We start from the raw sequence: 17481 nt of genomic DNA, 5'->3' as shown, positions 1-17481 counted from the left end.
TTTCGTTGTTTATTTCCTATTATCAAAGAAAGCAATTAGTTCTTAACTTGGTAAACATAAAATTTTTAATATCTATAGGATTTTTTTTCGAAATTATTTATTAGATTTATTGATTGTATATTGTGTAACATCCCTCTCGAGAAATTTTATTCATAAGGAGACGCCATCATTTGCCGGTGGAGAGCTGCAAATTTTGTTCTTTAATAGGTATTCAGGTCATTTAGCAGACAAGGATCTTTTTCGTGCCAGCACCCTTGCGACGCAGGACTTCGGTTTATACGGTCACATCCGAAAGACCGGTCTCCATGTCCCACAGTGGAATTCGAACCCGCGACGTAAAGATCAACTCCTTACTTCGCGACTCTAGAGCAGACGCTCTAACCACTGCGCCACGCGGGTGATTGTTTATAAGAAAGGAGAATGTTATTTTAAGTGCATTAAGGATTATTAAAGTTAACTGTACTTGCAAACTCTTTTCTTTGAACACATTCAAATTTTAACTTTTTTTATTTTGTGTAGATAGTATATTGAAAATATTACCAGTATTATATCTGTCAACTTAAGAAAAATCTCTTTCTCAAATATATACTAGTGCATTTTTACACTTGTATTGTCAGGCGACTTCATACTTACCGAATATCAATTATTCAAACTTGAAGTACTAATATATTTATTAACTTAAATACAACAAAGAATAAAACAACTCACATACATGTAGCACCGACTGAAAGGGTAATGGAATTGTTCAACAATTCAATAGACCTATAAAAAAAAGAAAAACTCGTGCATCTTGAAAGTAGTCCGTGTACATATGCATTCAGCAGCGTATGTGCACAATACAGTAAAATTCGGTTATGACATAATCTCTCGGACCTCTGAGATAACTTTTCAATATCCATAATTTGTTTTATCCGTATACTACGGAAGCCCAATAGTGCAAACCAAAAATAAATAAAGAAAAACGAAATTATTAAATAAAGAAAAACGAAATTATTAGATAAAGAAAAACGGAATTAATATATAAAGAGAAACGAAATTGATATATAAAGAAAAACGAAATTATTAAATAAAGAGAAACGAAATTATTAAGCAACGAAAAACCAAATTAATGTATAAAGAAAAACGAAATTATTATATAAAGAAAAACCAAATTAATATATAAAGAAAAACGAAATTATGAAATAAATCATTTTGTTTTTCTTTATTTAACAATTTTGTTTTTCTTTATTTAAAAATTTCTTTTTTTTTTAAATTAATTTGGTTTTTCTTTATTTAATAATTTCGTTTCTCTTTATATATTAATTTCGTTTTTCAAGTAGAAAACTGAAACTAAAATACGGAATTTACAGATGTGCATGGTGAGGGCTTGAACCCATAAATCATTAGAGCACGCGTCTGTTAGACCTGATTTTGTTTGCCTTTGCACTCACCGACTCCCATATCGAATACACAACCATTACAACATGAATGGGGGAGAATTTAACCTTTGGTATCTAATAGTAATATGCTTAGATTTGTGTTTTTATCATGCATTAACATGATTAATGTGAACTTTAATCAGTCTGATAAATTGGCCAGTAATTCGGTGAAATAATGACTGTAACAATTCGTTTAATATCATTAGCTTTCTTAACCCTCTGCCCGAAAGGTCTGATGATCAGCAAATAATGAATCTGGACACGTAAATAATGACTTTGGAAATGAAACATTAAAGAAATTATCCTAATAAATTGCACAAATATTTAAGATAAACGTGAAGGTTAAGATTCCGTTGTTATGTACTGTTGAATTTTTAACATTTAGGAAATACCCATGGCTTTACAGTACATGCTAAGAAAATTCCGTAAAATAATACGTTACTGATCGGACTTTGTGGGTTTGTTTGATATTGTAAAAAAATGTTTAAAAAGAACAAGTGAAAAAATTAAACAAGTCAAAGTGGTTACAATAAGTAGATTTTAATGATTGCCCACTATATTAGAAATAAAGTAAAACACTTCTGATTTCTTGGTCTTAATAAATGTCAAATTCTCAATCTGTACTATTTACAAGTCAGTGGTAGTGTATGACTAACTACTATATAATTTGATTTCACATATTCGAAATGACAAACTCTTAATCTGTATTTATTAGTTAGTGATATTTGTGAACAAACAACGCACACACTTGCATAAAACAAATCCCACAAAGTAATCAAATCATTTTTCTCTTTATAATAAGTTTCAACAACCTAAGATTTATGGGTACACAGAGAGGACGCTAGGTTAAGTGGGAATTCAGTAAAACGATACTCAAGGTCTTGAACTTCTCGCGATTCACGAGATTAATTGAAATGTCATTAATTCTATGCAAACAGAAACAGCCATCCTCTCTAAGTCCAGGCTTACAGGCTCCAACAATGATGTGGGGATATGACACAGCAACAACTTCCCGTAAACAAAATTGAATAGTTTATGAATTGTTTACGGAAATGGGAATTTTAGGCTGTGTGCACATATTTTTTTCGACGTTTGTTAATTTGATATTTATATCTTCTTTAATTTTTCATTTCCACCACACATTTGTAATGTCGAGATAAGGCGTAAAGAGTTTCGAGGTGATGCTTTATAACATGTGGGCTTTATGGAATGATTCATTGGTTCAGGCCCTTACCATGCACATCTATAAATTCCGTATTTTAGTTTCCGTTTTCTACTTGAACAACGAAATTAATATATAAAGAGAAACGAAATTATTAAAAGTAAAAAACGAAATTAATAAATAAAGAAAAACAAAGTGATTTATTTAATAATTTCGTTTTTTCTTTATATATTAATTTCGTTTCTCTTTATTTAATAATTTCGTTTCTCTTTTTTTAATAATTTCGTTTTTCTTCATATATTAATTTCGTTTCTCTTTATATATTAATTTCGTTTTTCTTTATTTGATAATTTCGTTTCTCATTATATATTAGTTTCGTTTCTCTATATATATTAATTTCGTTTATCTTTATTTAATATTTTGTTTTTCTTTATTAAATAATTTCGTTTTTCTTTATTTAATAATTTCGTTTTTCTTAATTTATTTTTGGTTTGCACTATTGGGCTTCCGTAGTATACTAAGGAATAAGTTAAATTGATTAAGATGAGGATCCAAGATAAACTGAAATTTAAAGATGTGTGTTTAAGTATCGTCTCTCAAAGTAACTATTTTGTTTATCGGAGGCTCGGGATGTCGTCTGTTATGCTTTGGGATACCTTTCTTATCCCCAACTCCTAATATACCTATGAATGAAATTTGATGCGACTTTCACAGAATCTTTATCACATATTGCCATTTTGCACCTATTTTACTCGTCTTTTTTTTTTGTCCCCTTTGGGGACCAAATCAAACAAATAATTGTATATTTTGTACACTATAGTGATGAACTGGATGAGTTAAGGAGTCAATGAGAGGACAATTGATAAAGAGATTATACATGGAATTTAGAACCATCAAAATTTAAAAAATCGATAGCTTTTTAAAAAAAATATAGACGCATAATATTGGGATGACCACCAAAGCTAATTAACATCTACATTGTATTAATCATTCTAAATGACTGTTTTTGTTCTTCAAATATTGCTCCTAATTTTAAAAGGAAGGAAAAGACCCTAATAATTTCATGATTTACAGGACTCCTTGCAAACGACTGGAAACCTTACCGATTTCGACAATACAGCTTAGAAGTGTCAAATTCCTCTGCTATACAAGATTGGTTCCAATGTTACAAAGATGACACTCCAGATTCCCGCATACCATCAGACATACAGAATATTCCATGTGAAAGAACAGCCAGATACCTCAGAATAAGAACAAGATATGATGCTCCTGAAGATAATAGATATTGGATCACAGGGGCTATACTTGAAATATGTGAAGTTAAAGTTTACGGTAAGGAATAGAAATTGCCTTTTAATCCTTTACAGATTAATATTTGAAGTTTGCCGAATACAGTAATGCGTTTTAAAGAAAAAATAAACATTTCGAGGACCATGAATAACGCAAAGATATATTGTAAGAGGCATAGATCGTGATTGAAACAGTCCGACATTTCCATAAATGACAAGGGGGTAATGACAAATAAATAATATTTTGAATACAGGACTTCTATTCACTTTATCTGCAAATATTGTGAAGTGTTGTGTCATTTTAAAATAGAGCATGTAGAAGAAATGATATTAATTTCAATAATGACATATTATGAATTATATATTGGGAAAAGAGAAGAAAAATGAATTTTTAAATAACACATAAAAAATATAGCAGGTTATCAATGGGGAAAAATGTTATAAATGATGTTAGTTTGGATAAAATATTTATGAACAGTTATATCTCCATGAGAAAAGATAAATTAAACTTTATTTTTAAGAATAATACAAACTTTTTTTTCAGGATCACAAATATTTCTCAAAGATTCACATTCAAATTGTTGACCTGAATAATGTTTACCAACTATAATGGGATGTTTTTATAAAAAAAAATATAAGGTTAAAAATTTGTGCAAAATCAATGCATCAAAATTTTATTTGTGTTAAGTACTCTTAAAACCTGATTCTCAAACTTTATTTATTCTAATGCAAAAAGTGTTTTTGACTGACCCTCCAACAAAAATGAAAGAATTATCATACTGATAATGTATGTTCTTTAAATATAGATTGCTTAGTGAGGAAAACTTTTTGGAAAGCTATTTCTCAGTGTTATTATTAATTAAATGAAGCAAGCTATCGGAAAGGAGAGCAAAATATGTATTCTTAGAAAGAAAAGTAAAGGGGAAGGGCAGCCCCCTCTCATTCAATACAATGCTTGTATACTGTGAAAACTCGTTGAAATGAAAAGAAATTAATGTTTTTGTCGAGTTCAATAAAATATAACGTTGGTATTTGCATACCAGGAAAAAGTGATTTTTTTTATCAAATTAAAAAATAAGCCGATTATTCAATAAAAAGATGCGACTGAATGATAACTAAAAGGTCACTAAAATGTATTTGCCATTCAGTCGACCTTTAGATTCTGCAGCTTGATTACGTTTTCGTTTAATTCATAGGGATTTATTTGTGTCAAAATCAGTTAAAAACTGCGGTAAAAAATGCACAAATTACAAAAGGTGGTCAAGAAGTACGTAATTAAAATGCCTTTAATTTCAAATGATTACAAATCAAATATTTTAAATAAGTCCATTTATATGTGATTTATTTCCTTGTGTCGGAAGTTAAAGGATTATTTGTAACAAACATTTCTAATTTAACCAAAGGTTTTGTAAAGGATTGATCATTGCTAGAATAACATTTGAGGGATAATCCTCCTGAAGACATTTTATGAGATTTAATTGAACTTATTTGATGCCGAAATTTACTCTACAGGTTGTGATATCGGTTATTATGGTCCAAACTGTTTGTCTTGCGGAGGCTGTGCAAACTGTGACATTGTAACTGGTTGTCGTAAGTAGTGCTAAAGAACAAACATGAAATTCTTGAACATTTTATATTTCTCTCATACCTTTATTATGCAGCTACTATGAACCTATTCCATTACGTTATTCCTATCCAAATGAATAGTTACATATCGTGAAGACGCGAAATGCTCTTAAAAAGTTCTTGTTTTTTTTGTTGTTGTTATTGGACCCTTTTATAACCACAGTCAACTCTAAACAGACTGTTTATGTATGGAGTCGACTTAATAACGTAATTTCAAAACATTTTGCTACTATGATACAAACATTTCAAAAGATTTTTAAAAGACATTTCAAAAGTTATTAAAGAAAATAAAAAAAATGGAAGTGGAGGCGAGGTATAAAATTTAGTCTATTTTTGTGGCATAATAATAAAAATTCATGAAGCATACACTTAATAACTTCTAAGTTTTCACTCTAATAAACGTATTTATTTTAAAACTAGATGGTAGAACGGTGTAATATTTTTTTAATTATTATAACCAACAATTGTCGAAAGAAAATCAATTATCACAGATGAAAACCAATCTCCTATGACAATCAATCTATTTAAAAAATAAAAATGTAAATAAGGGTACGTGTTTTATATAATCAGTATCTTTTTGTGACCAGTATCAATTTTTAACAACTGGTTTAACTAAAAAAACACGCGATATTGGCATAATGACCATTGAAAAAGTCAGAAGAGTATTTGGAATGTTGATATCTAGATCATCCTTCTATCACGTTTTACTTATTATTAGTTTAACGTTTGCTTTGTCCTATATATAACATTTAAAAATTAATAACAATCCATTCAACCAAATTTTCTATTCGTTTGCTTCATTTTTATCGCCAATTTGTCACAATTCAAAAGCATAGGACAAAATTTAACCAAGATTTCTCGTCACATGTTAAGAGAGTGTTTCTTTGTCCTGAAACAGTATCAGAAATCTTAAAACAAACAACTTCAATGGCAAAAAAATGATAAGAAATTGGTACTCGTGGTTGTCTACTAATATCTCAAACAGTCTGCACATCCTTAAAGTGTGCTTAACACCCAATGATATTGACCAGAAGGCATTTGTATGATGATACACAAATCAAATCAAGGGCTCTGAATCCCATTTAAGACATTTGGTATTTTGATAAGAAATAACAGCCCCTCCACAAAATTTAAACGGTTTGGTAGCAAATGTGCTAGTCTCCTATTAATGGGTACATGGTATCGACAAGGAAAGGATTTCTTACAGTAATTAGAGTGAGTGGTGATCTTACTCCATGTATATTATTTTATGTAAATTTTCATATTGAGAGAGATCATGTGCTTGAAACTTGGCTTAAAATTCTGTCGAGATGATTACATGCATTTTACGCAATGTCGAACAGAAATATGCATTATTTACCATAAATTAAAGAAATCATTTAGTGTATACATTTGTTATTTAAAACATTTAAAAAATGTTGAGTGAACACTGAGGAGTTTAGTTCTGTGTATAAATGTTCCAGTCTTGCAATTGATCTACTTAAAGGATGTAATACATGTATGTGTTGTATGTTTATTAAGCGGCGGTAATATGCAGCAATAATTGCGTAGAGACGCAATGCAATGGAAATGGAATCTGCACCCGAGGGTGTAATCAAGGATACTGGGGAGATAGATGTCAGAACGTCTGTCCCTCGACTTGTCCAGGGAAAGTCTGCAACAGAATTAACGGTTTGTGTACTTCCTGTAACGATGGGGACTATGGGGAAAGATGTGAATTAAAATGTCATTGGCCTTGTGCTGAACAAAAATGTAACAAAGGCAATGGAATCTGCACAATTGGATGTGAAACTGGGTTTTATGGACCCTACTGTGGAAGTCTTTGTGGTAATTGCAGCAGTGGTTCTTGTGAGAAATCAAATGGAAACTGTCAACCCTGTAACACAGGCTATTACGGAGCAAGGTGCGATAAACCTTGTAGAAATACTTGCTTAAATCAGGAATGTAGACAGATTTATGGACAATGCAGTAATGGTTGTAAAAACGGCTTTTACGGTTCGTATTGTAACATGACATGTAGTAAAAACTGTGAAGGAGTTACCTGCAACCAAGATGGAACTTGTAGTGGATGTAAACCAAACTGGGCAGGGGATAATTGTAACAGTAAGTTCTTATACATATGTTTAGTCTGCCGTTTTTTATTGTGTCCGTGCTATTCGCAGGTTTTAAATTTTTTATTTATAATGTCTTGATTTGTCGCTTGTAGGAGTCATGTAGACTGTAGATAATTTGATGCATTTATTTGCTTCCTGATAGTACCTTTAAAGAGCCAGGGTTGCCATTTTTAAACTATTTTAATCTCCTTTAGAAGAAGAGCTTCATATGAAAATATAATAAAATGATAAATTTTAAAATTAAACGTAATGAAAAGTGTCCTTGCTAAATGATAGTTGACAGCTAAAGATATCATATGTCAAAATTTAAATTATATCTGGTGGTTATTAAAAAAGTAATTTGTTGAGCACCTGGCTTCGTTAAGAATGTTCTTACCATTATGGGAATAAAATGCGTCGATAATATACTTGTACACGTAGTTTCAATAGCAAAGAAATATTTCATAACATACAGAGAAATGAAAAGAATGTTCTGATTTTCTTTGATACAATCAAAATTCCTGTTATTATCTTTATTGCTTATTTTTTGCGTAGCTTCAGGTAAAAAGGAAATGAAAACATAGGGCGAAGCATATAAGAAACAACGCTGAAAAAAAGCTTTGAAAATAATTTTATACGATCAATGTGAGGAAAATGTTTTTGACATTCATCGATGAACAAAGTCTAGTTATATTATATCAATTCTAAGAATATGCATGAAGCTGAAGTATTTTTTACAGAACATAATTTTAAGTCCAAAAAGTAAAAGTCTTCAGATCTGGAAAAAAATTGCATTGTAAAATGTTTTTCTTATTAAAGAAAATGCCCTAAAAATGATAGATTTGTAAGTCTTATTGACCTAAGTTTATGGACTGTGTTAGGTTAAGTCTTGGTCTCTAGGTATGTAAAACCATTCTCTATCTTAGAAAACAATGAATAGTTACTGTATTTGAGCATTACGTACACTAGATACGTGTATTTGCACATAGCTTTAGTTCATAAGCAAAAAACTTAAATCTGATGCTTATTTCTTATAGAATGTGATTCATCTCATTATGGAACTGATTGCTCACAATTGTGCAGTGTTAATTGTAACAGCCAGATATGCAACAATGCCACCGGTTTTTGCACGTATGGGTGTAAGAGTGGATTCTATCGAGAAAAGTGTGATCAGGGATGCAGTGCAACATGTCCATCGGCGTGCAACAGATATTCTGGGGAATGTGAAGGTGAATGTCCATCTGGCAAGTATGGAAACCAATGTGATAAGACATGCAACATTAATTGTAAAAATGGATGCAGTAAAAGCGATGGCTTATGCAATTCTGGCTGCATTATTGGGAAATTTGGTGCCAACTGTATTCAGAATTGTAGTCAAGGGTGTATTTCCGATTGTCATCAAGTCGATGGGAATTGTACTTGTAAGAAAGGATGGCAGGGACGATACTGTGATGGTATTAATTTAGAAAACACTTTTATTATTGTCAAAATCTATAAATTTTCTAAAACTTATTTTTGGATATAAAATCTGGTGTTTTTATAGTACAGTCATTTTGATCAGCTTTTATAAGTACTAATTACAAATTGCATTTAAGTATTTAATTTCTTTTTTTTTTAGTTTGTAAACCTGATTATTATGGTCAATGGTGTGAATCTCAGTGTAATTCAAACTGCTTTAATGGAACCTGTGTCTCCAACAACGGGTCGTGTATAGGAGGATGTAAGGGGGGCTTTGTAGGCGAGAAATGTTCCATGGGTACATTGACCAGGATATATTTTATATTTTTCTAATTATTTTTTGATACTATTTATTTTTAAATGACAAAATAATTTATAAAGGAACAATAGATCATTAAAAAAAATGATTTTGTGAACTGAAATTAAACTTTGATTGAAAAGATACGACTTTTTAAAACGTTTTAGAAGTAATAGGGAAATGTACATATGTATGATGTTAATATTTATTGTAGTTGGTCATATAATACAAATATTTTATGATCTAAACATTGTTGAGACATGATTGAGTTGCACATATCAATTTAACACTTAAGTATTGACGCCATATGTTTTAATAATCCACTTTCTCATTAAAATTGAGATTTGTCCCCTAATAGTGTTACATATGATAAATAATTCTCTCCTAGAACTAACTGTAAGTGACACGACTTCTTTGCCGACTACAGCTATCGGTGCTGGACTAGGTGCTGCGTTATCTCTATTGGTTTTAATCATCATCGTGGTCATTTTTCTCAGGTATGTTTGAAATATTGTTTGGCATCAATAATTTATATAAAGGAACCAAATCTGTGAAACTTTGAAACTAATACTATATGAGAATGTATAATTCTGTTGGAATTATGAAAATTTCAGTATGATTTTTTAGGTACAAAAGACGAATGCATCAAAATTCCAAATCTGATATGGTTCTCTATAAAAAGAAAGACACTCCATCTTCTGGTAATTAAAATATTCTTACATGCAAATATTTTCCATATATCTTAATATACTTTTGTATTGTTTCATCTTATTTCGAAAGAAAACTTCTCACGTCTTTAATGGTGGTCAGTTCCTTTATTTTTTTTATTTCTTTTTTATGATAACAGAAAATAAGTTGTACACAAACATAGAAAATGTTTCGGTACCGATCGAGGACCCAGAAAAAGAACCACAGCTAGAAAACCCCGAGGAGGCTGTGTATTATAATGATCTGTCTGTAGCTAAGGATATCGCTGTGCCTGATCTACTCAAAATAATCACTCAGAGGGAAGCCAATGAAATGGAAGGATTTCAGAAGGAGTTTAAGGTCAGTACTTAAATATTTTAAGTGAAAATAAGATTATTGAATTGCTTATTATCATTTTCTCTTTGTACAATTTTACATTTCTAAGCCTTCAGCCTTTCGTTTTGTATTTTAAAAAAAAAAATTCTTTCCATTTCAGCATTAGAATGTATAAAGTACTTCATCCAGTAAAACATATGAGCATTCTCTATCAGAGATAAAGTTATTCTTTGATCATTGTGACACGTCCAATTTACATTGTTTTCATTTCAAAGCGTTTATGAATACTGTTTTGCATAATACCCTTTGATCACTGAGCAGTATTTTATCTATTTTAGTCCCTTCCTTATGGAGAAAGATTTGCCTGTGAAACAGCTAAAACAGCAGAAAACATGCCCAGGAACAGATTCAAAACCACTTTTCCATGTAAAATTATTCTTTCTTTTAATTTAGGATTTTATTTTCAATTAGAACCAGCATGAACAATTTTTTTCATCTTTAGAATGTGAATAAAAATTTTAAAAAAATTCTTAAGCAATAAAGTAAAATTTAATATACATTTTATTCTAATATCTAGCTAGGAATGCATTTAATAGTTGCACAGCGTATACGGTTTAAACTTTGTACAGTTTGCGCGTTTTGAATGTTTAGATTGGTGTTTAACTAGGTAAGCATTCCCCATAATTTCATTTTCATCATTTAAAAAACACAATTTTGCATAAAATCTGCCATTTAACTCTGTACAATTTATTTTCAAGTCAAGTTTCTGACTTGGTTTAAGGCGAATATTCAAAATAAACTGATTTTAAAACCAAAACAAGAGCGCTTTACAATCAGAATTAAATTATACATAAATATTTTATATTCGTGAAATGTTCTATCAGAACAGTTTGTAAAATGTGAATATGATAGGTTACAAGTGTAACTTACATGGAATACAGTCCCCAGTGGCGCAGTGGTTAGAGCTCTAGAGTCGCGAAGTAAGGAGTCAATCCTTACGCCGCGGGTTCGAGTCCCACTGTGGGACGTGGAGACCGATCCTTCGGATGAGACCGTATAAACCGAGGCCCCATGTCGCAGTAGGTGCTGGCACGAAAAAGATCCTCACTGCTCAAAGGTCCTGAGTGCAGAGCAAAGGACAAAATTTGTAGCCCTCCACCGGCAAGTGGTGACCTCTCCATATGAGTGAAAATTCTCGAGAGGGACGTTAAACAATATAAAATCAATCAATATATTGAATACATTTTATTCTTAATTATTTTTCAAAGTAGTATGATAATTACCATGTCATGAATTATAGGTACCTTCAATAAAATAGTATGTGATTTAAATCAATAGACACCAATAGTATGTGAATTTAATGCAATAAACAACAATAATAGAAATTCATTTTTGTTTTACAGACGATCATTCTCGCGTTATTTTAGAAGTTGATAATGGTTTCACCTACGATTACATCAACGCAAATTATATCGAGGTAATAAACACATATAATTTACTTTAATATTTTTTTTCTTTTGTGATAGCGTGAACTTAATATTATTTTAATTGCATTGTAACATTTGTGTTTTAGAATGTGGAGGGGGGAAAAGAATTTATAGCTTGCCAAGGTAAGAAAATCAAATTTTCAATATCCATCTGAAAAAAATATTATCCAAACTTATTTAAAAATTATATTATTCCTTTGCATAATAAGAATATTTTATCTTTGAATATTTCTTTCAATTAAAGTTTACTATATTCCTTTAGGGCCACGTGAAAACACTTTAGTTGATTACTGGAGAATGGTTTGGCAAGAACATGTGGAATACATCGTTATGTTGACCAACCTTATTGAGGGACCAAAGGTTGCATGTATAACTTTATATATTGAAGTACAATGTATATTAAGTAATTTATTCAAATTAATATAATTCTTTTTAAAGTTGTCATCACTTGAATCACTGTTTAAAGAAAAATTTCTAATTATAGAAGTTTTTAATCCTCATTTTTGCTGACAAAATCTACTTTAATCTGGTTTTGAAATCAGTTTTAAAGATTTTCTAGTCCTGAAGGAAAATATCTTATCATGGAAAATTCTAATCCTCAGTTTTGTCAACTAAATCTCTTTAACCAGGTTTTGAAATCACAGTTTGAAAGATTTTCTAGTCCTAAAACTGTATCAATTTATGTATGCAAGTTATTTCTATCGTGAATCTTCTTTTAGGTGAAATGTCACCAATATTGGCCAGATGAAGGAAAGAATCTAGAAATCAATCCATTTTCCGTAACTTTGGTAGAAGAAAAAGTATATGCATATTTCGTCGAGAGAAAAATGACTGTTCGGAAAAAGAGGGTATAGAGAAATACACTGTACATGAAGCATAAGGAAAAAAGTAAATTCATGTATTTCATTAAGGTTGATGTACATCATACATTAATAGCAGTGTGTATGCTTATTTAAAGGTCAATGGTTCAAGGACGGTGGTACAGTATCATTACACACGATGGCCAGATCACGGGACTCCCAACCCTCTGAATTTGGTTGTCTTCCATCAAACCTTCTCAGCATCCAATTATTGTCCATTGCAGGCAATTACTAAGGACATACGTTGTATATCAATAGCCCAATTTACGTGTATCATTTTCATTAAATGCTTCAGTACTTTTGAAAAAAAATATGTAGTTACTTCTAGTTAGAAGAAGATAAAGAAGCTTTACTTTTCTTTATATATTTTTCTACCGGTTTACTCTTTAAGAAAGTACTTAAATTTGAAATTTCCTTTTATTTTTGATCGATAAACTGCTCAAAACCAATGTAATTCTTCTCTTCATATATAAACGTGTTACAGTGCGGGGATAGGACGAACCGGGACATTTATTGCCCTTGACGTTCTGTCAAGGTTTGGCAAGGACAAGGGGAAGGTCAATGTCATAGAGTATGTCAAGGCCATGCGTAAAGACAGGATGACCATGATACAGAATGTGGTATGTAAACAAAGAAACTGTTATTTTTAATTATAATTTGAAATTCTTAATTAAATGCTCTATCTTGAATAAAAAATAGAGAGGGATGGAGTTGAAAATGCATTTTTCATATATACAGAGAGAGAATATTTTCTCTAATTGAACTAGTTTGAATTTGAAATATACACAGACAGAAGTAAAGAGAATAACTTGACATTGTTTCATTCTAGGACCAGTACGTATTTCTTTACCATGCTTTGTACGAGTTCTTCAGAAGAAAAGCCCAATATAAGAAGAAAGACGAATTTCTCCACCATTATGGAGATGTCAACAGAACAAATACACAGAAACATCTAACCAATGAATTCAATGTGAGAAAACACAATGTTTATAAGCAGCTATATTTGACAATCTTTTGAACTTTTGTGATGTTTAGATGACAAAAAAAGTATTTGCTTGCAGTTGAAATTAAACAATGCACAATTTGTATACCTTATAGATCTTCATTTAAATTTTAGGAACTGATAAGCTTAAAACCACGATATGATGCCCATGATTTCAAGAGTGGAAAAAAATTTTCAAAACTGAACTTTACAAAATCAGTATTACCAGGTATGTCCTAAACTGCTCTTTTGAATTCGCTTTTTTCAGGTTTTAGCCATGTGAACTTGTTTATGCTTATTTAACATATACAGAGACATTTAAGCGTTGATATAGTTGCGGAATCTTTAGCAATAATGATGAGTTTGCTAAAATGTAATATAGCTTAATATTTACAATTTGCATAAACATTATTGTTTAAAGATATTATTACCTCTCTAAGGACTAAAAAAATCTTTCACTTTACTTATCGTTTAAATTAATGAAACATGGCTAATCTTTAGTATTGGTAAAAAAAATACACATACGGTATCAATTGCACCAGCAATGTTCACTACTTTATTTTTATTTTTTTATTTTTTTTTCTTTGCAGAAACATTGCTTAAGAAAGTTAAACTTTAATCGTGAAGATTATTTTTTAAATGCATCTTTATGATTCTTTTATCTACAGTTGAGCAATATCTGGTGTATCTGACTTCTCATGTTGCTGGTAGAGAGTCGTACTACAATGCAGTGAATGTTTCTGTACGTACATACATTTCATAATTTGGAATATCTTTTGATGCAAAATGGTGTATTTACATGTATATATTATGAGTTTTTTTATTAATGAATATAACAAAGATCATGTCCAATAACTTTTGAAAACTATCTCTGTTCTTTATCATAGAACAAAATTCCAATGATACAATAATATGTGATAAATATGTTGCGTTCTTTACGTGCTATCTTTTGACATTTATATATTCATATTTTGTCAACATGTTACGTTTTTTTGTGCCTTTTTCGTCAGATTTACATTTCCATATGTATCTACTCTCTTGGCATATAGTCATTCACGCGAGCTGAGGAGTTTATATCTGCACAATATCCAGTATCTGGTGCTGCCATAGACCTTGTTCGTCTGCTAATTGATCACGAGTCAGCATTTCTTATTTCATTAAACCCATTATCCGAAGTGAAAGAGGTAATTATAATATCTTTCAATCATTTTTGGTGATAGCTCGATTTTTGATTCTCCAGTTATTTTTTCGTTCTCTTTAATGATATTTCTCATTATAATAAAATTCTAAATTCAATATTTATGATTCTTATTTCAGTTACAAAGCTGGGTAGAGGATAAACAAAATCCTGTCATGTTAAGTCCCTATACAATCACAAAGGGTGCAGAGACATCACTGACCAAGGAGATAAGAAAAATAATTATAAATATTACGAATAAGGAGGTAAATTAATACTTACATTTTCAAAATAGACTTTTATTCAATTATATGTGTTGAAATATCAATATGTTGTAAAGTTAAGTTACCATAGGTATGCATGTAACAAATGATTTTAAAAAGACGTATTTTTGCAGGAAAACTCAGAAAATCATGAAATACAGATATTTGAATGCTTAAATTGGAGCTCCGATGATGCACTGCCGAAAGAAACTTCTGGTTTGACAAAACTCATCAAGCAATTCACCCTTGATCGGAAATATCACCCGGATGGAAATATTACTGTGATATCAAAGTAAATTCTCGGCTTTGGGTATATGTATTGCATTTATTAACAAAGGAAGTTTTGCATGCCCAATCAGACACATTTTGTGAAGGTTGAATTCATACAAATGAAAGTAAAAAAAACTCAAAGGAAAAGACATTTTATTTAAGTACAGTGTCTAAAAGAATAAATAAAATATTAAAACCCAAGCTTTAATCATTCAAAGATGGAGCCAAGCCTCCAGATTATTAAATATGGGTCAATTCAAATGTAAAAAGTTAAAAAATCAAATTAAATCTATTAAAGTTGTCCTCTTTCATTAGAAAAACACATGAAAAAAATTAAATGTTAAAAAAAACGATTTAAATTCGGAGGTCAAGAACATAAGGTGATATTTGTTTTCTTGGTTTTAGTGGGTACAGTTAACCTTAAAATTCTAAGTACATGATGATGATAACAATAATAATGATAATAATTATAATAAATAGATAGTTTTCGATAGGCCTGAATTTAACGAAAGTTACCTCCCGCTTGTTGCCATATTGGAGGTCGACTCGGTGATTTTTCCTCTTTGTCTTACCAAGTTTAAGAGGTTGTAGCAGAAATATTTGGTGGAAAATCTTTAATAAAATTTTTTTTTTAAATAAAAGAGGCTTCCAAAATTTATATACTTCAGAAAAATAATGATTTCTAATTCAAAATAGCAAATATAAAAATTTTAATGAAGGAATAAGATCACTTGGACCTCCAGTATGGCGGCCAACGGGAAATAACTATCACTAAATTCTGGACTATCGAAAACTATCTATGTACTATCAGTCAAATTTCTTTTGGTGAGATAGATACCACATTGTTGTAGGTCATTTTCAAAAACAATTTATTTCTTTATTTTACTTAAAAGGGACGGTGCAACCTGCTGTGGAGTATTTATTGCTGTGTATAACGCCATAGAACAGCTACAACAGGATGATGAGGTGGACATATTTACTATAGTACAGCAACTACAGTGTAGAAGACCGGAAATGATATCTACAAAGGTATATCTTATCATTAACTTTTATTGAATGATGGATAATATGTATACCTATCGAAATATACATGTTTATACAAATTAAATACAACAATTATCTACAAAGGTACATTTAAATTCAGTTTACCACTGTTTTATCAAAATAAAGATATCTTTGAACTTTGATTTATCTTTGATAATTCATCTTATAGGTAGGTATTCGTATGTTACACATGTACAAGCTTGCATTATTTTGTGATAATTTCTGCTGGTTGATATAAGATTTCATTTTTATAAAGTACGATTTGTGTTATGTTTGTATTATTCGAGTTTCATTAATTAATTTACTCCTTCTAAATCATTTATAAATAACTTTAATTCTGGTGTGATGTTCATGTAATAACAAGGTAAAAATAAAAAAAAGTACCATTAATTATGAATTCGACGTAATTTGTTTTATATATGTTTTATTTCAGAAAGAATATGAATTCTGCTTCAAAGCAGTATCTGATTTTCTAAATACAGACAATGTGTATGCCAATTCTTAAAAGAAAAGAATTGAAAGACACTTAGAAGACCATTGCAAACAAAAATTTGATAAAATGAAAAAAGTATATTTGTAAAATAGTATTTTATTGTGCATGTATATATATATATATATATATATATATATATATATATATATATATATATATATATATATATATATATATATATCTACGTTTTTTCTCCTATCATTGTTTTTAGCGTTATTTAAAAGACATTTCTAGTCATAGTTTATTAGAAATTAAGCACATATAGTATTCTCATTTTGATATTTACTAGGAACTATTTTATCTTCTAACTCTTCATCTAAATTTATTTTTATCGGTTACCTTTTTGTGATATGATCATTTGTAAACCGTTGGCTAAGAAAAAAACCTCTTTAAATTATCGTTTATTTTTCTTTTTTGTACTTATCATAAGTTTTGTAGAAAGATGTATATCTTTTTTTTCTTGATATAAAGGTTTCTGTTATTAGTTAAAAGAACATTATTTTTTACAGGTTGTTAAACTTGAAGGCTTTAAAGCTTA

At 30.1% G+C, this 17481-nt stretch overlaps 1 protein-coding gene across 1 annotated transcript; it reads left to right on the top strand.

Moving 5' to 3' along the window:
• The first annotated feature begins 2332 nt into the window (after positions 1 to 2332).
• On the top strand, positions 2333 to 17050 carry LOC134235917 (receptor-type tyrosine-protein phosphatase epsilon-like). The gene is given in 25 exon segments (XM_062718092.1): positions 2333 to 2432; positions 3655 to 3912; positions 5382 to 5459; positions 7017 to 7598; positions 8672 to 8836; positions 9207 to 9344; positions 9733 to 9841; positions 9972 to 10045; positions 10192 to 10391; positions 10706 to 10793; positions 11771 to 11844; positions 11941 to 11977; positions 12117 to 12214; positions 12574 to 12702; positions 12813 to 12898; positions 12900 to 12938; positions 13199 to 13334; positions 13544 to 13684; positions 13832 to 13925; positions 14365 to 14438; positions 14746 to 14880; positions 15014 to 15139; positions 15271 to 15428; positions 16300 to 16435; positions 16884 to 17050. Coding segments are annotated over 25 exon segments (3327 nt in total). The 3' UTR covers positions 16956 to 17050.
• Positions 17051 to 17481: the final 431 nt, after the last annotated feature.

The sequence above is a fragment of the Saccostrea cucullata genome, unplaced genomic scaffold (genome assembly GCF_032062105.1).
Source record: "Saccostrea cucullata isolate Sc308-1 unplaced genomic scaffold, CSIRO_AGI_Scuc_v1 ctg8474, whole genome shotgun sequence".
NCBI classification, from domain to species: domain Eukaryota; kingdom Metazoa; phylum Mollusca; class Bivalvia; order Ostreida; family Ostreidae; genus Saccostrea; species Saccostrea cuccullata.
Note: the sequence above shows the minus strand (reverse complement) of the source record. Positions and strands in the feature narration are given on the sequence as shown.